General features: G+C 40.8%; 6 protein-coding genes across 7 annotated transcripts; 3 read left to right on the forward strand and 3 right to left on the reverse strand.

Moving 5' to 3' along the window:
* The first annotated feature begins 67 nt into the window (after positions 1 to 67).
* LOC105951757 (vacuolar protein sorting-associated protein (DUF946)) lies at positions 68 to 2,658 on the forward strand. Its single transcript, XM_012975210.2, has 2 exons — positions 68 to 515; positions 809 to 2,658. Exons 1-2 carry the CDS (start codon positions 299 to 301, stop codon positions 2,395 to 2,397), a joined length of 1,806 nt encoding a protein of 601 aa, XP_012830664.2. The 5' UTR covers positions 68 to 298; the 3' UTR covers positions 2,398 to 2,658.
* Positions 2,659 to 5,200: 2,542 nt separating this feature from the next.
* LOC105951766 (auxin-responsive protein IAA13) lies at positions 5,201 to 7,287 on the forward strand. The gene is made up of 5 exons (XM_012975220.2): positions 5,201 to 5,812; positions 6,104 to 6,441; positions 6,547 to 6,655; positions 6,761 to 6,822; positions 6,922 to 7,287. Exons 1-5 carry the CDS (start codon positions 5,388 to 5,390, stop codon positions 6,969 to 6,971), a joined length of 984 nt encoding a protein of 327 aa, XP_012830674.2. The 5' UTR covers positions 5,201 to 5,387; the 3' UTR covers positions 6,972 to 7,287.
* A 43-nt stretch (positions 7,288 to 7,330) lies between these two features.
* Positions 7,331 to 10,834, reverse strand: LOC105951736 (Leucine-rich repeat transmembrane protein kinase family protein). Its single transcript, XM_012975191.2, has 2 exons — positions 7,972 to 10,834; positions 7,331 to 7,880 (listed from the first exon to the last, which is right to left on the reverse strand). The coding sequence occupies exons 1-2, from the start codon at positions 10,613 to 10,615 to the stop codon at positions 7,465 to 7,467; spliced, it is 3,060 nt and encodes a 1,019-aa protein (XP_012830645.2). The 5' UTR covers positions 10,616 to 10,834; the 3' UTR covers positions 7,331 to 7,464.
* A 1,635-nt stretch (positions 10,835 to 12,469) lies between these two features.
* PSB28 (photosystem II reaction center PSB28 protein) lies at positions 12,470 to 13,714 on the forward strand. 2 transcript variants are annotated; one of them, XM_012975239.2, is made up of 2 exons: positions 12,470 to 12,721; positions 13,096 to 13,714. In XM_012975239.2, exons 1-2 carry the CDS (start codon positions 12,649 to 12,651, stop codon positions 13,566 to 13,568), a joined length of 546 nt encoding a protein of 181 aa, XP_012830693.1. In that variant the 5' UTR covers positions 12,470 to 12,648; the 3' UTR covers positions 13,569 to 13,714. The 2 variants fall into 2 exon arrangements, with proteins under 2 accessions (XP_012830693.1, XP_012830686.1); XM_012975232.2 differs by having other exon boundaries at positions 12,515 to 12,721; positions 13,093 to 13,714.
* On the reverse strand, positions 13,661 to 16,679 carry SDD1 (Subtilase family protein). The gene has a single exon (XM_012975202.2). It carries the CDS (start codon positions 16,167 to 16,169, stop codon positions 13,842 to 13,844), a length of 2,328 nt encoding a protein of 775 aa, XP_012830656.2. The 5' UTR covers positions 16,170 to 16,679; the 3' UTR covers positions 13,661 to 13,841.
* Positions 16,680 to 17,754: 1,075 nt separating this feature from the next.
* MUR3 (Exostosin family protein) lies at positions 17,755 to 20,359 on the reverse strand. The gene has a single exon (XM_012975180.2). The coding sequence runs from the start codon at positions 19,817 to 19,819 to the stop codon at positions 18,071 to 18,073; it is 1,749 nt and encodes a 582-aa protein (XP_012830634.2). The 5' UTR covers positions 19,820 to 20,359; the 3' UTR covers positions 17,755 to 18,070.
* Positions 20,360 to 20,655: the final 296 nt, after the last annotated feature.

Genomic DNA, 20,655 nt, shown 5'->3' on the forward strand with positions numbered 1-20,655 from the left:
TTACCCAAAATATTTACTTTTATATTATTATTTTTAAATAAGGGCCTTCAATTTTATTCTTTTGCTTAGGGATGGGCTTGATACAGTTCTGTTGGTTCGGACTTTGGTAATCGGCCCACATTGAAAGTTAAACAATTAGTCTCCTAGTAAAGAAACGTTTATTTATTAATTTATTTATTTATCAGAAAAAAAAGAAAAAAAAAAGAAAAAAAAAAAAGCAACGATCGTTTTGAAAAAGAGAAGAAACAGAGACGATCGTCACTAAACTACCGCAAAAAAATATCTCAAAAATTCCTTTATGCTGAGTAATTTCAACGTTGTCGTCAAACTCCTGACGATTTTCCGACCGATTATTTGTGTGCTGTCCGATTATTACGGTGCTGGGCGGAGAATCTTTTGGCGGGGATATAATATGTTGGGATGCAATTGTTTCGTTTGGAGCAGAGTGACCGATCTCATTCAACCCGGGTCCGATTATTTCTCTCTACCCGACCCGATTCCGCATTGGCCCCAAGGTATCCTATGGTACTTTCACTCTTCCGTTCAATGCTTTGTTATTTGTCGTTTGGACAGGACCAATTGATTCGTGCACGCTGTTTTAGATTCTGATTTGTTTGTGTATGTATCTCTGGTGTTATTAATTGTTCTGTGTTTAAATATTTGAGCAAAAAAAAAGGGTTTTTTTTTTGGGGATTAATTTCTGTAATTTATTAGTAGCAGCTTTTCATTGGGCCTTTTGAGCTGAATAGTTAGCTCTTGATGAAGGATTGTGATTTTCTGAAATGCATCTAATTATTTCAACACACAGGTTCAGGATTTGCTACCTCGAGAATTGGATTAGGCGAATTAGAGGTTTGCCAAATAACTCGGTTCGAGTTCGTTTGGGGCTGCAATCTTTCCACAGATGGGAAACGAGGTGTGAGTTTTTACAAGCCGATTTCAATCCCCGACGGATTTTTCTGCCTCGGTCACTACTGTCAATCTAATGAAAACCCTTTACGAGGGTTTGTTCTCGTGGCTCGTGAAATGACTACGCAAAACAGTTCCTGTTATAATATGCCGCCTCTCTCGAAACCCGTGGACTATTCATTAATGTGGAGCTCGAACGAAGGAGATGATGATGAGAGCTTCGATGGATGTGGTTACTTCTGGTTACCACAATCGCCTGAGGGTTACAAATCTTTAGGCTTTGTGGTGACGAACAAGTCCGACAAACCAGATCTTGACGAGGTTAAATGTGTCCGTTCGGACTTAACCGATACATGCGAAGCTTACGGTCTGATAATGGACATTCATTCTAAGTTTTCCAAAATACCACTTACAATTCGAAACACAAGGCCTCTTCACCGTGGGATGTATGGGAGAGGCGTTTCTGTGGGCACTTTTTTTTGCGGTTATAGTTTTAGTTCAGGCGAAGAGCTAAGCATTGCTTGTTTAAAGAACCTGGATAGTGATTTACACGCAATGCCTAATATAGATCAAATTCACGCACTCGTCACTCATTACGGGCCCACTGTGTTTTTCCATCCGGACGAGGTTTATCTACCGTCTTCCGTTTCTTGGTTCTTCGAGAATGGAGCACTATTGTACAGCAATAGCAGTAGCTCTACAGGACAGGCAATTGATAGTCAAGGTTCGAATCTGCCCAACGGAGGAACAAACGACGGAACATATTGGATAGATTTGCCTTGTGATAATAATCGAAGGCAGAATTTAAAGAAGGGAAATTTAGAAAGTGCTAAGCTTTATATACATGTTAAACCGGCTTTAGGCGGGACTTTCACGGATATTGTGATGTGGGTTTTTTGCCCCTTCAACGGGCCGGGTACTGTAAAAGTAGGGTTGATGAATATTTCTCTTAGTAAAGTCGGTGAGCATGTAGGTGACTGGGAGCACTTCACTCTTCGTGTAAGTAATTTTTCCGGGGAGCTTTGGAGTGTGTATTTTTCGCAGCACAGTGGCGGTGAATGGGTGGAAGCTTTTGATTTGGAGTTTATCGAGGGAAATAAATCGGTTATTTATTCTTCGAAAAGCGGCCACGCTAGTTATTCTAGGCCTGGAAGTTATATCCAGGGTTCTTCGAAGCTCGGAATTGGGGTGAGAAACGATGCAGCTTTGAGCAGTTATTGTGTTCATTCCAGCAGAAAGTTCGAAATTGTTGCGGCCGAATATCTTGGTGTTAAAGAACCGTGTTGGCTGCAGTATATGAGGAAGTGGGGTCCGAGTATAGTGTACGATTCGAGGACGGAGTTGGATAAGATCATCGACGTGTTGCCACCTGTCGTTAAGAATTCGATGAGGAATATTCTTAATAAGTTGCCGTTGGAGTTGTATGGAGAAGAGGGCCCCACCGGCCCGAAGGAGAAGAACAATTGGATCGGCGATGAGAGATGGTAGTACTAATAGTATTGAACTTGCATACGGATCACGAGAATCAAATTCTTCGATTCTTTTTTGTAGAAGATAAGGTAACACGAAAAAAACAAGTGTAAGATTGTTTAGAGCGTACAGTGTGAATTAGAGGTGTAAATGAGTCGAGACGACTTGACAAAAAGTTCGAGTTCGAGTTCGAGCCTTTTGTACCGCTTATTTAAAACTATGGTTTGTATAAATCAGGTGGAACAACCATAATGGAGTGGTAAAGTTGTTGTTGGTCCATTGCTTTGAAACAGTAAATTTAATATCTTTACTTTTTTACTGATGTAGATTGGTAGTTGTGAAAGTCTTACTCCATTAAAAGAAACTTGATTCATCAAGAGAATATGGCCCCCCTGCAGGCCCCCCTCAACCAAGAAGAAGAAGAAGAAGAAAACTAATAGAGCAGGTAAGAATTACAGCTTTTTGAGATAATTAATATATATTTTTATGGAAATAAAAAAAATAAAAATTTATGGGTTATTTTTACGACTGACAATTGGGCCATCGGACTTTGTTAGTATATGTTCAAGCTCACATATCATCGGATTTCGTTACTACAGAACTGTTATTGAGTAAAAAATCTTGTTTAAAAAACAAGTGATAAACAAGATTTACCTCCATCGAACCCGATCCAAAGAAACCCTAAACGATCTTTGCAAAGGTCGATAATAAATTTCAGCAATTGAGTTTAAAAAAATCGTGTTTCTTAATTAATTCTTTTTTTTTTTTTTTTTGTTTTGCAAAATAAAATTCCAAAATAGAATTTACACCTCATTCAACCAAAAAAGGAAAAAAGAAAGAAAACAAGCAAAGGATGCATTGCTGTCATGTTGGCCTAAATAACACAAACAAACTTGGCGTGATCAAAATGTAATTAAACAAAAAGTTAATCTCTATCATAATCATGATTTACTAATGGTATCTTCTTTATTTTGTGGGCCCCACTTTCCAGATACTTTTATCTGTAATTAGTATCTTTTTTCTTTACTTCTGACTCTATTACTTGAGGGAGACATGCAACGGCTTCTATGTCCCCATCCCACCCACTATACTCACCCCCAATTTCAAATATATCTAAATTAGATTCTGACCCGAATATTTTGGATTTGCTAAAAGTCGATCAAACGGCTTAGCTGTTAAACAACTTCGACTAAAAATAGAAAGTCTAGACTGAAATATAAAGCTTGGTTGAAGAATTTGGACTGAAAATAGATATTTTTGATTGAAAAGGACTAAGACCGATACCCTTTACAGTGACGTGGTTGGTGGAAGTAGGTGGTCGGCGGCAGGGTGCTGGTAGAGAAAGGCGGAGATGTGGAAGAAACGTAGTATTAAGATTCATATATTGAGACGAAGAAACCAATCAAGTAATGATATTGCAATTGCGTTGTCGAACGAGGTGAGTTCAAATAATATAGAAAGCGTGTTGCATTCGAAAATAGCTACGGTTGCTTATACTTTGTTCACCAAAATGTGTAAAATGTTGATTAAGAAGCCATTTCAATGCATGATATTTCAATCTGAAATATTAAAAGTTCGTTTTGAATTTTATTAATAATGTTTTGACTTCGAGCGTGAGCTCGACTGTTGTAGTCTTCTGAGTTAATTTTCTAATTCAATTTGAATTAACTAGATTGTACGTCGGTGACAAATTATGCATGAAAGAGTTAAATTTAAAAAAAAAAAATCTAACTTTAGACTTGAAAATATTCAAAATCACATTTAAAGTCGAAATGGAATCATTAAAACTGAAACGACGTTTAACAATAACGATTTATATTTTATATATAACTTCTACTTCACACCTCTCCCATGCTTTACTTTTTTTAATAAATGTGGGTGTTGGGCTTGTTGGTTAATTTTTTTCTAAGTGGGCCCCATTAAATTGTTATTGGTTGAGGTGTTGAGCCGTGTGAGTTTCGGGCCCCCACAAGTTGTCGGGTTGTCTATCTGTGTAAAGTCATTTCTGTCCTTACCTTCTCCCGATTTCTCCCAAATTTTCGACGTCAATTTCTCGTTAATTTATCGCCAGGAATCTCATTGGCCCTGTGCCGAACAAATAATAATATTTTATATTAGACTATAAAATAATAAATAAATAAGCTCATTCATTTTAGGGTTAAATACAAAAACACCCCTGTACTATGGACTTTGTATCATAAACCCCCCTATACTACACATAAATACAAAAACCCCCCTCACATTACATTTTTTCCAAGATAAGACCAAAATACCCCTACTCAAGCAATGTAATGTGAGGGGGGTTTTTGTATTTATGTGTAGTACATGGGTGTTTTTGTATTTAGCCCTTCATTTTATCCTAACCAAAGAATATTTAAAAAAAAATTGTAAATTTATCAATGAAATTATGAAATAATAATTTTTTTAATAAAAATAACATTCGTTTTAATAGAAAATTCCAAATTGACTTTGCTAGTTTAACCTTGTTTTATTACTTAATTACACATTTATATTATACTGTCTGCTAAAATCAAAATTTAGTTCTTTAAAATTAGATACACTAATATACTAAAAAAAAAAATGTGTTTGTTTATTTATTTTCTCTCTCAAAGAGAAAAAGGGAAGACGAGATGAAAACGAAAAAATCACAATCATGTCAGTTTCAATCAGAGAAGAAAAAGAAAAGGGCAAAGTTTCGATGGTTCCCGGAGCTCATTTTTTGTTGGTACAATACCAGCAAAGCACAGCAGCAGTTGTACCTCGGTGGGCCCCAGTTAGGAGAAATTTATAATGCTTGTTTCAGGCACACAAACCGACAACTGTGGGTCCCACCATCACCAAACTTTTTTCCCACTTTTTTTTTCTTTCTGTTTCACCAAAACCCCAAACCAAAGCAATGGGGGAAACCATTCTTCCTCCCCAAATTTCCCATTAATTGTCCCATCAATATTTACTCCCTTTTTTTTTTTTATTTCGCGGTTATATAAAATTGGAATCGAATTTTTCCGATGCAGAGTGATAATCCTCGACCAGGCGGCGCTTTGATTTCCGGTAGGCCGATGTCGATTTTGTCGATAGAGGAGGAGAATGATGATAATTACATGGTGATTTCATCCGAGGAATCTTCCTCGTATCCTGATTCTGAGTTGGAATTGGGCCTCGCGCTGAGCCTCGGCGGTGGAGGGAAGGGTAAGAGTAAGCCGCCGCCGACGGCGGCGGAGGCGGCTGGCGGCGGGGTTTATTGGGAACGTTACGCGAGAATTCTGACTGCTGAAGATTTTCGATCGGTGGTTTCTACAAAAGCCCCTTCTTCTTCATCGTCTTCTTCCTCTTCAACTGTTACTAAAGCTAATAATAATAGTACTAATGGCTGTTGTGGCACAAAGAGAACCGCCGAATCACCGACTTCGCCGCCCGGCCGTTCTCCGATCAGGTACTGTAACTGCCAACTGGGGCTTTTCTTTACTAAATTTGGTCAATTGTTTTTGTTACTTGTGTGTTTGTTCTTGTTCTTTGTCGGAATACAATTATGCTGCAAAATTAGATCTTTATTGTTTGTGTGAAATTCCGATTTTGACCGGTTATGTTCACCTGTGTTGTTAATTGTGAATTGGTATGAACCAGTGAAAAAATTGGGGGTTTTTAGGAATCTGTGTATATTTCGTTTGTGCCTCTTTATTCGTTTATCGAAGTGTCTTACGGCCTATGCAATTTGTCGAAGCAGTCAGGTTGTGGGATGGCCGCCAGTCAGGACTTACAGAATGAACAGCTTAGCGAATGCAAAATCGCCGATCACTGAAGACTTCTTCTCGGCTATCGATAAATGCAAAAGCAACAACGTTATTACATCTTTGGATAATAAGACCAACAATGGCGGGATCGTAACTGATAACAGTACCGCAAATGAAAAAGTATTCGTCAAGAAATCTCTGTTTGTGAAGGTGAACATGGACGGAATCCCGATCGGAAGAAAGGTAGATCTGAATGCTCACAGCTGCTACCAGACTTTAGCTCGTTCGCTCGACGAAATGTTTCGACCGAGTGTATCGCTCCTGGCAAAACGTAGTTTTCTGCCCTCTTTATTTTTTTTTTATCTTGTAAAGAATTAATGTTTTTTATATTTTCCTGCTCTACTAGTTATTCTAAATTACGGGGTTGCTGTTTTAGGAACGAGTGTGGAGGAGACTTTGAGTTTGTTGGATGGCTTCTCTGAATTTGTGCTGACCTATGAAGACAAAGATGGAGATTGGATGCTTGTTGGTGATGTTCCTTGGCAGTATGTTCCGTTTTTCTCGTACTTCTTTATTGTGTAATCTATCTAATGACATCATCTAATTAAAAGAGGAAACCTTGTAGTCTCATGATTTATTTTGTGTACCAGGTTGTTCCTGATCTCTGTTAGGAGACTCCGAATCATGAAGAAAACCGAGGCTAATGGACTGGGTAAGAAACATGTGATATTGCACATCATAGAACGCACGTGCACCTGATGTATTATTTTTGCTTAAAGGCCCTTCTGTTCCTTCGTATTTACGGTTGCAGGTCCAGGATCTCATGAAAAGAACAGGAGACAGTTAACTGTGCATATATAGAGAGAGTCTTCTCTTCTCACCGAAACAAGCTTCTTCTAGAAGCATGAAGCATGGAAAATAGATACGCGACATACGCTATAGAGGCGACTTATCGGTTTTCATATATTCTCACTAATAACCTTCCGCACATCATATATACTCCGTATTAGAGGTAAGCATACAGATAGTTGCCATTTGATATACACTGTAAGTATGGGAGTGGCTAGTTGTTCGATTTTTGGTTTTCTTGTACTCGCAAACGGTTAAAGTTTTTATCCATGTGAATGAATGAAGGTGTTTCATCGACCATCGTTGTTCGGACGAGGCTGTTTTAGTATATGTCGATTGTTCACAATATCAAGATTATATACGAACTAGACTTTTTCGACAGGTCAACTTTTTTCTGACTATGTAAACAAGGGAAGAATTACTAAATAAAAAAATTAAAACCGAAAAAATAAAATAAAAAATCTTGGCTGGAAAGAAGAATTGCAGTTCTTGTGTACTGACAAAGTCACAGAAGGCCATGCACAGGTGAAGTGGTGAATACTGGTTTATCCTTGCTGGCATTATCATCGTTACCTCCATTGTTGTTAGTACTAGGTTTTCTCCGAGGCTTCGCTTCTCCGAGCATCGTTAGGACATCTCTCATGGAAGGTCTGTCTTTGGGGAGCTTAGCGGTACAAAGAACCGCGAAACGTAGTACCAAGAGCATCTCTTCTTGTACGTGCTTCGTTTTGCCTAAGCTCGGGTCTAAAGCTTCTTCGAGAGGTTCGTTTTTCCTCATTTTCGTCCTTATCCATTCCACTATATCGACAGATTCTCCAAACGCAGGGTCCAATGGCCTCTTCCCTGTAATAAGCTCCATTAAAACCACCCCATAGCTGTAAATATCACTCTTCTCATCTACTTTCATTGTGTACCCATACTCTGTCAAAAAAAAAAAAAAATTAAAACACCAGAAAAAAAATGATTAGTATATATATAAGATTATATATTGAGTTCTTGAAATTTTACTCACCAGGGGCTATATATCCATAAGACCCTGCAATAATCGAAACGGTCTCGTTTTTCTCGACCATCGTTTTAGCCAGCCCGAAATCTGCCAGCCTGGCATCGAGATTGGCGTCGAGCAATATGTTGTTCGATTTCACGTCTCGGTGGATGACAGGCGGGTGGCAGTCGTGGTGAAGATAGGACAGCCCCTGCGCCACCCCGAGTGCCACATTGTACCTCGAAACCCAATCGACGAGCAAATTCTCCGCCGCTCGTTTTTCGCCGTGCAAGGCCTCTCCTAGGCTGCCGTTCACCATGAACTCGTAAATAATCATCGCATCGGAGTCATTGTGTAGAAACCCTAGAAGCCTCACAATATTTCTGTGCCTCAGTCTCCCTAGCAAATTCACCTCCCCGGTGAAGATATCGCTGCCCCCTATCTCGAGATCGCTAGTCGATCTCCACAGTTTCTTGACCGCAACTGTCGTGTTGAGTCTCGTTATCTCGGCCTTGTATACGGTCCCTGTGGACCCCATTCCTACAACATTTGACTCTTCAATGGAATTAAGGATGTCTTTCGTAGTGAAACCGAGTCTTTGGAAAGCCATCAATCTCCACGGCCACTCACCGTTTCCCGTTTCGAATCTCTCCTCGAAACAGCTCCCGTCTCGCCATTTCTTGTACATGAATCGAGCTCCGAGAACCACAACAACAAGTGCGAACAGACTCGAAACCCCAATTATCCATCCTCCAATAATGTTTTTTTCTCGCACACCATGTTTTTCCGAAGTGTAGGCAGCGTTGTGTGAGCAGGGGGGCAAAACTCCGCCGCACAACCCTGCATTGCCTACGAGGTCTTCGGGGTTGATAGTCCTCAGCATGCCGTTCGACGGAACGGGGCCCGCTAGCCTGTTGTAAGAAACATCAAGTGTTTCTAAAGCGGGAGAATTTCCGAAATTTTCGGGGATTACTCCTGTGAGAGAATTGTTCGACAGATCCAAAACCGACAGTGCTGGCATCATTGCAATCGATTTTGGGATGGGCCCGTTTAGAGCGTTGTTTTCGAGGTTTAATGTGACGAGCTTCTCACACGATGCGACGCCAGCTGGAATAGTTCCGGTGAAGTGGTTCGATGAGACATCCAGTACGGAAAGCGAAGGGCAATCTTGGAATTGATCCGGGATTTCGCCGGATAAGTTGTTACCCGATACTAAAAAGTTTTGAAGATTCGGGATTGAGAAAATCGATGAAGGAAGAGATGATTGAAGGTGGTTTCTTGATAGATCAATGGAGGAGAGAGAAGTGGAAGAAGAGAGGTCATTTGGGATCTGCCCTGTGAGGCTGTTGTTAGCCAATTCCAGCCTTTGAAGCTTTTCGAGTTTGCCGAATCCGATCGGAATTGATCCATTGAGTAGATTGTTCTGCATTCGAACACGAACTAACGGTGCGCATGTCGATAGGCTCGCCGGAATTTGGCCGGAGAAGGCGTTGTCGAACAAGATCAGCTTAGTGAGGCCGCCTTCACTGCACAGAGTCGCCGGAATTTCGCCGGAGAATGAGTTCGATGAGATATCCAGCAATTGGAGCGGCATATTCCGGCCGAGATCGCTCGGCAAAGAACCCGTAAACGTGTTGTTCCAAAGCTCGAGGACTTGTAAATGACTTAATCTCGATATATCAGAAGGAACCGAGCCAGATAAATGATTGCACATTAGATTTAAAAGCTGCAAGTTTTCGAGATTGGATATTTGGGGTGGGATTTCTCCCGACAGCAAGTTATCGGAAAGGTCTAGAAGCTCCAACGAAGACAGATTCCCGATCTCCGCCGGAATACTCCCTACGAGATTGTTTTTATACAAGAACAATGTGTTGAGATTCTTGAGCTTACCTAATTCAACTGGAATCGAGCCTCCAAGATTGCCTACAGCCAAATCAAGATACTCGAGATTCGTGAGATTCCCGAATTCCGCCGGAATCCCGCCTTCGAATTCGTTGTATCCGAGAACAATAGTCTCTAAAGACGATAATTCTCCGAGCTCCGGCGGAATTTCGCCGGAGAGATTATTCCCCGATAAGCCGAGATACTTCAATTTCTTCAAATTCTTGTAGACTATCGGAATTCGGCCTTCGAAGAAGTTTCCTCTAAGATCGAGGCTCTCGAGGAGGGTCGAGTCTCCGAGAGCTTCCGGAAGGAAACCGGATAAGTTATTACCGGAGGCGTTGATAGCTGTCAGTTCCGGCAATGTTTTGAGGGCGAGATCGAATTCTCCGACGAAGAAGTTTTGGCTGAGATCAATGGCGTGGAGTGAGGTGAGATTGGAGAGTGATTTGGGGAGGGGTGATGCGAAGGTGTTACAGCATAAGTTGAGAGAATCGAGGTCTTTTAGGAGCTGGATTTCGCCGGAGATCGTTCCGGTGAGATTCATGTGGGAAAGATCGAGACTTTGGACGGTGTTGCCGGAGTTGCATTGTACTCCGATCCAGCTGCAGTGAGGTGAAGTGTTTTCCGATGTGTTTTCCGCCAACTTCCAATCTCCGAGATGATTTAATGGATCGATTAGGCTCGCCTTAATCGATAAAAGAATCGTTATTTCGTCGGAGTAACTGAAAACAGAACAGTAGGAGAAGAAGATGAGGAGGAAGAAGAATGTGTCTTTTTTCAACTTCATAGTATTTTTTTTTTAATTGTGATTTTTTTTTTTTCCTTTTTTACTTTTACACCATATTTTTTTGCTGTTGTGAAGCAGCAAGAGCGGTGGCGGGGTGGTGGCGGGGTGGTGGTGGAGAGTGGAGAGTGGCTGTGGAGTTGTGTGAAAAGTGAAGGAGGGAAGATCAAATGATTAGTTAGTTGGTTTCTTGGTAATATATAATATGAATAATTTACATGTGAGTTACTGTTTTTTTTTTATTTTTTTTAATTTTTTTATTTAATATAAAATTATTACAGCAATTCGTGAGATCTTGGGTTCTGTAACAGCTGTTAATATGTAATAAAATGACTGGAGTTTTTTGGATTTTTATAAAATCTAATCCGACACGAAACATGGAGAGAATGTGTTGCCATTGCTGTTACTGTAAGTTTAATTTAATTTAATCAATTAATTTTTAATTATTTTGTTATTGAGCAAAACCCTGCTGATAAAAAATCGTCTTTCTAAAATTAATGCATATTTATTAATTTTCCTAATATTTACGTTGAAATATTAAAATAAAATTAATTTAAAACTGTGAAACAAATGAAAGCTAAAAATGAACTAAAAAAATTAATTATATGATTAAAATATTAGCTAAAAAGATGATTTTACATAGAGTTTAGGTGTTGAAAGATGCTTTAATTTGTGCACTTTTGAGAGGTGTGAAAGGGTAATTAGTGGATATAATTAATTAATTAATTAATTAATATGATACTCAATGATTTGGATCAGCTAATCTGAAGTTAATTAGTTATTCTTCTGATCAAAGGCAGCTTCCAAGAATGACAAATTTCATGTGAGGGCTACTTCATATTTATAAATAAAAAAATAAAACAAATTACAAAGTGGTTAAAAATTAAAATTGTTAATGAGGCTGGTTAATTAGTAATTAATCAACTCTTAATTAAGCTCTTAGAGAAAGTGATAAACTGAGTGGAAACAAGAAAGAATCTTTCCATGTTTTTGCCCATGATCTCATTTTCAAAGTTGACTTTATGGTCCTCCTTTTTTCATATTTCTTTATTTATTTATTATTCCAATAAGTAATTATGAGATGTAAAATGCAAATATGAGAATAAACTTAAGTAAATGTTTTTTCTTTAATAACAGAATAAACTTCCAAATATTCACATGCAAACAATTGTTTTATTCATATATATTTAGGTAAATAGATATAAATCCACATGCAAACATGTGAGGAGGGAGTTTAAATAAGTAGCTAGAGTGGTGTGTCACTGTATGTATCATGTATTTGCTGCTCATGCCATGTGGATCTACACTCTACTCCCTATTATTGGAGAGAGATTAACAAGATTTAAAAATAAAAAATAAAAAAAGTTATTAAATTTATTCATACAAGCATGGGTATATATGCATTTGCCATATAATACAATTTGTTTTTTTAGTAAAGAAGGACTCGGCAGTCAACCATATAGGCGCACTGGAAAACTTTACACACTTAGTATAATAGTTTGCAATCCATACGAGAGACGTAAAATACACTAGGTTAACCATGTGTGACAAGCTCGACTTAGCAACCGTTGATAATGGAATCCGAACCTGAGTCAATTGATACAGACTCACTTGCGTTACAGTACTGTTAGAAGGTGCGTTTTCAAAATATCGCGTTAAATACCAGATTTGTTTTATATCGCCTTTATTACCAAAAGGGTATTTATGTAACTTTCATCTCATATTAGCAAATAACATAACCATCTTTGTTCAAATTCGGTGATTAGGCCAATATATTTAGACAAAATAGAGCCCGAGCCCATATAAAGCGGGCCCAAAGTTCTAAAGTATTTATTGCCACGTAGGCAAAGATTTCGCGGGCTTCTTTTCATTATCGACCAATCCTATTCGAGAATTTGAATGGCTGTGTTTATTACACACCACCCACCCCCCTCTTCCACTCTCCAATTCCCACTTTATCATCTCTCTCTCTCTAGTACATCCCTCTCTCTCTCTCTCTTCCCATCTCTCTTTCTCTCTCTAAGATTTTGTACAGGATGGCGTCATTACAATCACTAGCTTTCTCTTCCCCAATATCTCATTGTTCTCACCAGCCTCGCTCTATTCCAGGTGTTCGATTATCTCCTTTTGCTCTCTCTCTCTCTCTCTAGAACCTGTAAAAAAAAAAAAAAAAAATTTAATTTCGGGTGAATTGTACGGTCTCTGATGAACTAGGGTTAGTAATTATGTAATCAGTTGGAAACTTGGAATTGGGAATTGGGAATTAGAAATGTTAATTGAGGAACGTGGGATTAAATAAAAGTTCTGTTGGCCCCAATCCCATGAATCTTTGTTTTTGCTACTTTATGGCTAGTCTAAAGCTTTAATCCTCTGAACTTAGTGTTTTCAGAATTTATTAATGTTGACAATGCCGATTTCCTTTACATAGTTTGATAAGATTTATGTTGTAATAGCTAACCATTGTGTCTTGGTTATGTTAGTAGGCTTGTCGATAGGGGCTTTCCACTCTAGCGCAAGCTCTTCGTTTAACGGCCAATCGTTACACCTACCACGCTCGAGTTCCCCCAAAATCAGCCAAACCAACAAGAACACATCCAGGCTCACTATTATGATGGTGAAACCCGCAATTCAGTTCATTCAAGGCATCGACGAACAGACAATCCCAGACGTAAAGCTAACGAAATCGAGAGACGGGAGTAACGGGATGGCCATATTCGCCTTCAACGAACCCTCCGTTTTCGACTCGTCGAGCGTGGTCGGTGACATCACAGGCTTCTACATGATCGATGAGGAAGGCGTGCTTCAGTCGGTCGATGTGAACGCAAAGTTCGTGAACGGTAAACCTGCTGGAGTCGAGGCTAAGTATATCATGCGGACCCCACGAGAGTGGGACCGGTTCATGAGATTTATGGAGCGGTACGCCAATGCCAATGGTTTGTCCTTCGTCAAGAAATGATCCTTTTTTTTCGCTCGTAAATTTTTTTTCCCGATTTTCTTGATGCAGTGTAAGTAGGGTGAAAATTCAAGTATTGATGACTTGAGAGATGATTTATTGTGGAAGGCAAATTTGTTTCGATATATATGAAGGGTCTTTTCGGCTTTCTTGATTTCGGAATACAAGATGATATTCAAATCGTAAATTCTCAAATTCCCAGATGGAATTAGAGCCAATAGTGTTAATTTTGCATCAATAGCAGGAAAAAGAAAAGAAAAGAAAAACAGATTTCGTCTAGTTTGTTGTTGATGACCATGTCACCGAAATAGGACTCTGAACCCTGTAAGAACCGTTTCTATCCACCCAAGCCAAACGCCCTTGTCCGAACCTCGTATTTTTAGTCCCGTTTCTTGTCTTAGACGTAAACCAAACTCTGTAACTCAAAGTCTGGTTCACGCGTTTGAACACCAAACTTCGTGGCCTAACTCTCATACCGACTCCCTCAGGCGCCTCCATTTCCACCGAGTAAACAGAATTAGCCTCCCCCACATTCGTCACTCGTCTCTTCATCATCTTCCTCGTTTCTCCTGTCTTAAAAACCACAGAAAACGAGGGATAATTAAGGCTGAAATCCTTATTCCTCTGCAAAATCTTACGGCAGCTCACATTCCTATGAGTTATACTAAATATGTCCGATCCACTGTACCCTAGCGTACAGAGATGAGTCACGTGTTCGTCCGGTAAGATATCGTATATCAATCCAGGATCAATAGCTCTCTCGGGATTCACATGCCCTGCTCCAACAGCAAATAGCCCAGCAGGTTTATACCCGTCCATTATCGGCCTTCCTAAACGATCGCTGACATCAGCGGTTGTCATGAGGGCGGACTTGACCGCCGCTGGGGTCCACTTCGGGTGGGCCGAGCGGATAAGGGCAGCGAGCCCGCTGACGTGGGGGCAGGCCATGGAAGTCCCCGACATGACGGTGAAGTTGACTCTTCTAGAATCTTCCGGAAGGCCGCTCGGTCCGAGATTCTGCGGCCAGGCGGCGATGATGTTGACACCGGGGGCGATCATGTCCGGTTTGAGAATCGAGGGGTCGGTGTAACTCGGCCCCCTCGATGAAAACTGAGCTACTGCAGGTGCTCTTGATTTTCCAATCACGGTTCCTCCAAATATGATTCTTGCTTTAGGGGCTTTTGTTGAGTTTATGTAGCGTTTGAGTTTATAAGATTCTTCGGAACCGAGTAATGTTGCTGGTAGAACATGAACATCGACCGAATCTTCCTCTAAATTTATCTCTGTGTTGGCTAATATCATTGCTGCACCGCCGGCTTCTTTGACTATTTGACCCTTTTCGGCCCGCCCGTTTACGCCCCGGTCACAAACGACCATTTTGCCCCTGACCTTGGATCTTGTAAGAGAACCTCTCAGGCAAAACTCACTTCCTTTATCACCACCTGAGAAGTAAACCAGCTCAAGCTCTTTCTCTGCAATTGAAACTCCGTTCTTTGGGTACATTGATTCTCCGTAGAGGAATTTCCCGTTATTCAATCGAACTATAGCTGGAAAATTCCTGTCGAGCGTGCTTGCACCGACGGTGGTGATCCAAGGAGCCTCATTGGCGACGGAGTTCTCGACCGGGCCATTATTACCCGCGGCGCAGACCACTGAGATACCGTGCTGCATCGCCCGGAAGCTTCCGATTGCGATGGTGTCCTCGTATAGTGGGACCGGGAATCCACCCAGCGAGAGCGAGAGTACATCTACTCCATCTCTTATAGACTCGTCCATCGCCGCCAGAATGTCGGAGCTGTAGCAGCCGCTGAACCAACAGACCTTGTAGACGGCAATGTGGGCCCCGGGGGCCATCCCTCGTGCCTCGCCGGCCCCCTTTCCGAGCACGTTGGCGGTTCGGACCGGAGATCCTCCTGCGATGGAGGCGGTGTGGCTGCCGTGGCCATGGGAGTCGCGGGGGGAGACGTACTCGGCCACCGCCTCTGGGGAATATTCCGGCGACGACACGCGGTGGCCCCTGCTGAAAAACCGGGCTCCGATGAGTTTTCGGTTGCAGTTCGTGGAGTCGAAACGTTCTCCGCTCTGGCATATCCCTCTCCATTTCTGGGGAACCGGAGGCATGCCGCGGTCGTCGAAGCTAGGATTCTCCGGCCAAATTCCGGTGTCGAGGACTCCGATAATGGAGCCTCGGCCGAACGAGGATTTGATCCAGGCACCGTTTTGTGCAGTGGGACTCAGTCCCAAGAATTTGTAGGAGTATGTAGTGTGAATGTCCACCCTTCTCTCGGGCCTCACCGCAATAACTTCCGGCGAGTTTTTCAAAACCTCGACTTCGGATTGAGAGAGTTGAGCAGCAAAGCCTTCGATGGCGGAGCTGTAGGAATATAGGAGGCGTGAGGAGGAATCTTCTTGGTCGGTAGAAATGGATTTATCGAGGAAAGAGAGGTGCCATTGAAGACGGGAGGTGCGGTGAGGAGAACGAGATAGGCCGTCGGGGTGGAGGTGAACAATGTAGGTCTGCAAATGCTGTGCATGGGAAAGAGTGTGAAGAAGAAAGTAGAGGGTTGTTAGTACGGGGAAGAGGAGTCGACTTTCGGGTGCCATTGTCGAGGAAGACGAATTAAATATGGGAAAATCGTGGTTTTGTAATCGGGCATGTTTTTCTGTTTGGGGAAGAAATGGTGGGGTATTTGAAGGAGATTGACAAATGAGGCTCTTCCGAGACACAAGTTGAAAAGCTCGTGAAATTTTGAGAGCTCTTCTTCCTGTTCCTCACGAGTTTCCTTTGTGATGAGAGAGGGAGAGAGAGAGAGAGAGAGAGAGAGAGAGAGAGAGAGAGAGAGAGAGAGAGAGAGAGAGAGAGAGAGAGAGAGAGAGAGAGAGAGAGAGAGAGAGAGAGAGAGAGAGAGAGACTAGAGAGAGAAGCGCCTAACTGGGTGGGGTTTTAAGTTGAGAGAGAGGAGCTTTTAGTGTTTGGGGATTTTCACGAGAAGTTCTTGTCGAGTTTTAATACTATCTATCATCAGCCAAGTTAATTTTTCTATTTCAAATATTTTCACGCCAAATATAAATGTGAAGGTTTATTATGAATTTATGATTGCTTAGAGAGTAGTAGTAGTACATAGGATATTTGAAAAATGTTGCATCCTAGTATAGTGTTTGTCCATTGAGATTATGTTCATTTAAGTTGCCCCGGCCCTCTTCACAAGGAAATTCTACTGGGTGGGCCCTTTTACCAACTAAATAGATTTACCCTACCACACAAATTTTCTACTCGATCTCATCCTGCATTTTATTATTTGTCCATTTACCAAAAATGCACTATTTTATTTCATTATTATTGAGTTTTTTTTTTTTTTTTTTCTTCAAGAAAAAGATTACTCAATGAACTATGTAATTCATGTGTCAAATGTTTAAACTTAGAATAGAATTAAATGGGCTACTTTTTAAGTAATAAATAAATTAAAAATAGGCGAATTTATGATTCAATTTGATACATTTAATAGCACGCTCTGCTATTGCTGTGGCTGGCTCCTCCATAGCACATGGAGCTTGTGCTTCCTACAAACACACACACACACACAATGACACAATCATATTTATTTAAAGCTATTTAATTGAGATTCATATTTCATGACACAACAATTTAAAAAATTACTAGTTTCTAAATCAGAACATTACAGTAAAAGAAATCCAAACAAACAAACCGCTAAATATTCGTTGTAGATCTGAAACCACTAACTAAAATCAATTCATTCATGTTGATTGTTGCATGAATTATTTGATTAGACAAAAATTATTGTCTGAAAGGTCAGCCATCCAATGTGTACTACTACTACTATGTGATTTAGAGGAGAGTGACGTGGCTTACTTGTGTATACTATGTAATAACTTACTTTGGTTATTTATAATAATAAAACCAAAATGTCAACTTGCTTGCCTTTCTAGTGCACACAACAAAATGTGAAGGGACAATACACAAGCCAAAATCAAAATTTTCTTTTCTACCGACTACCATGATATGTTTTTATTTGATCTGCAACTAATAATGGTTAATATAAAATCATCGTTACGCAATCTCCGACTTCAAGCTAATAAAAAATCGACCTTGATTAGTAATATATCGATACCAAGTCTATTGAACGGGGACTAAGAACATGCAATCAACAAAGGTCAACATTCAACAATCTTTATGTGAAAACCATCTTTATATATAGATCATCACTAAAAGAATGACATATTATATTAATAGAAAAAACAATTATGAAACTATATATATTAATATATAAATAAATATGCAGGAAGTAGATTTATGTATACCCCATGAGTTGGTTCCATTCAAACAAGACATGAGTTTTTTTCATGAACCACAAAGCTTTTATATATCATACATACCTCATCACCACCCAAAAACGCTTATAGCTAATTCATGATCTTCGGTCCGATTACTTATATAGGCTGAGCATTCCCAAAAGCCGATGTAAGATATTCCATGATCGGTATCTTTAGCTGTTAGAAACCGATTTCCCGTCTTTTTTGGGTTTCGAGAAATACGGATCCCATTCGTGGGGGCCCGTCGCTTCAACTTCATCCAACAAAGCATATTTCCAACTAAGCTCCTCAATAAAATCATCATCTTTACGCCCCTTGATCACATCCTTCCTCAACTTTGTCACCTTATCGATAACCGCATCAACCGCCACATCAAACGCGTCTTTTAACGTCTCGAGCTTAGATCGAGGGTCCGCGTATATAAGCTGCGGGATCAAATTTATAACATTCTCCCTCATTTCCTTCACCCTCTCCTTAGAAATCCGACCGAGCCTCTCCTCTATGCTGATATTCCTACGAACATCATCCTCCGGAATAAACACGGAATATTCCGAATAATTCCTCGGCAGATGCCACGTGTACTGCGTGTAGGCGGACCCCGGATGGAAAAAGACTGGTATACAGCCCGCCAGCATGGAATCGAAAGCCGATCTTCTCGTGTACGAATCCCCCTGTGGCTGTAAGCAGAAAAGGGAGCTCTGAAACATCTGCATTATACTACTAGGAGAGTGGCACTTGCTCTCGCCAAGGTCACACTCCAACAACTTCCCCACCTTCGAATTCTTGCACTGTTCGATGATCTGTCCTCTGATCGATTTAAGGTTGTCCGGACGAGGCGCACCCGCAAAACAAAAAAGATTCTTCCGGTCAAGTTTCCTCATTCTTTCCTGCCAGATTATGACATCATCGTCTCTCGCGGGATGAAAATACGTAGGGTACGGAATCCCGTAATCATTCGCATTCCATGGACTCGATTCCACTACAAGCATAGACATGTTCTTGGCAGCGGGCAAGAACAAAAGCTTGTTACCCCAATCCGATTCTTGATCGGTCAATCTCCGAAAATCCCACGTGATTCGCCCCGCCACAAGGAAGTGGTCCTTCCCTCCCATAATACTCCACTCGGGCCTCTTCACTAGCCAATCAACCAATGCCAGCGAGGCAGAGTCCCTAGTTGAAATGTTGTGGCCCCACAGATACCTAGCAACATCGAACCCTGCGTAAAATGGCACGAAAATTGCTGCTGCGAGAGAGGAATCTTTTGTCAGGCACTCGTACTGTTTCATTCGATTGGCGAATATTACGTCGACTGCAAATTGATTTGTGGCGTACCAGCCGGTATTGGAGAAGACGCCATCGGTGTTATCCAAGGGGGGGCCGAGGCCCCCGTTGGTGGTGAACTTGCACATGTTGGTCCATAGGCTGAGGGTCTTGCACTCCTTGAGCATATCGGAGTTGAACCTCGGAGGGAGATCGTGCACGTATATGTATCTACCTCCGCACGGGTCGCTCTTGTTGTCTATCGTCCGTAACGCCCTCATGAAAGGATAAGTCTGCTTCGTGTGGTGAGTTGTTCTACCTTTGATCTTGGGTTTTACAGATGGTGGGGGATTCTCATCGGTTGGCTGAACCGGATCTGGGGTTTCGTGTTTCGAACTGTTATCCACCATTGCTTCTCTCTCTAACCCAATTTCAATTTCAGGATTACTTGAATCTCCATTAAAAGAAGCTTGGTGTAATTGAGGAGAAGTATCAAGAGCAACACTACCACCACCAAGAACAGAAAAATGGAAGCAAAAAAGACCTAACCAAAATAAAGCTGATAAAGAAGCTAATAAACACATCCGCGAAGGCTGATTTTTCCCCTTCCATTTATCCATTAATCCACCCGATTCTACAACTGAAGATTGACGGCGTCTCATCAAATTCTCACAAACACACCAAAATTCACACTCAGGAAATACTCAAAACCCCACATTTAACACAAATTAAATCTAAACACGAAAAAAATTCCGTTAATTAGGCATGCAGTATAGTATTGCTTAAAACCCTAGAACCACAAGCTGGAATTGGGATTCCGACCTTCAAAATTCAATCGCAGGTAAAATATTAAGGGAATAATACATACAGCTCTAACAAATCGCCGAAAAAGGAAACAAAACGCAGAAATTGCGGAACTGATCCCGCAAAAATCACTATCTTAGATGTGGAAATTATTCATTCAGCAGCAAGCAGAAATCAACTGAATCAGGTCGATTTTTACGCGGATTTTCAGGAATTGGGAAAAGGAAAAAGATAATTATGTCTGTGATTTCTTACTAAAATTATAATGTAATACAAAAAAAATATAATATAATAATTAATACGCAGAGATACAGATGAATGAATTAATTTGCAGAGAGAATTGTACAGTTCTATGTATCGTCAGTACAGAGAAGGAAGTTAAAGAACAAGAGAAGGCGTAGTGTAGTAGATGCGCGTACTTTAGCAACATGCGCCGGTTGGGGGTAGATCCGGAAATTCACTTTCTGTCGGTTTGTCTCGCTGTATGTACGCTGCAGGAATCGTCGGTACACGTGGCAAACTCTTTTATATCCTACTTTCGGTGTATGTGAATATATGCCACGTGGATGTAATATAGAAGGAAGCATGGCCTTTTGTTATAATCAACCGCCTATCATTGGCTGTAAGAAGACTAGGTGTTGCGTATTACCATGCACCCTCAGCAGGAAATAAATACCCCAGTTAAAATATAATT

Source organism: Erythranthe guttata, chromosome 4 (assembly GCF_056151865.1).
Source record: "Erythranthe guttata isolate IM_541 chromosome 4, IM_541, whole genome shotgun sequence".
Classification (NCBI taxonomy): domain Eukaryota; kingdom Viridiplantae; phylum Streptophyta; class Magnoliopsida; order Lamiales; family Phrymaceae; genus Erythranthe; species Erythranthe guttata.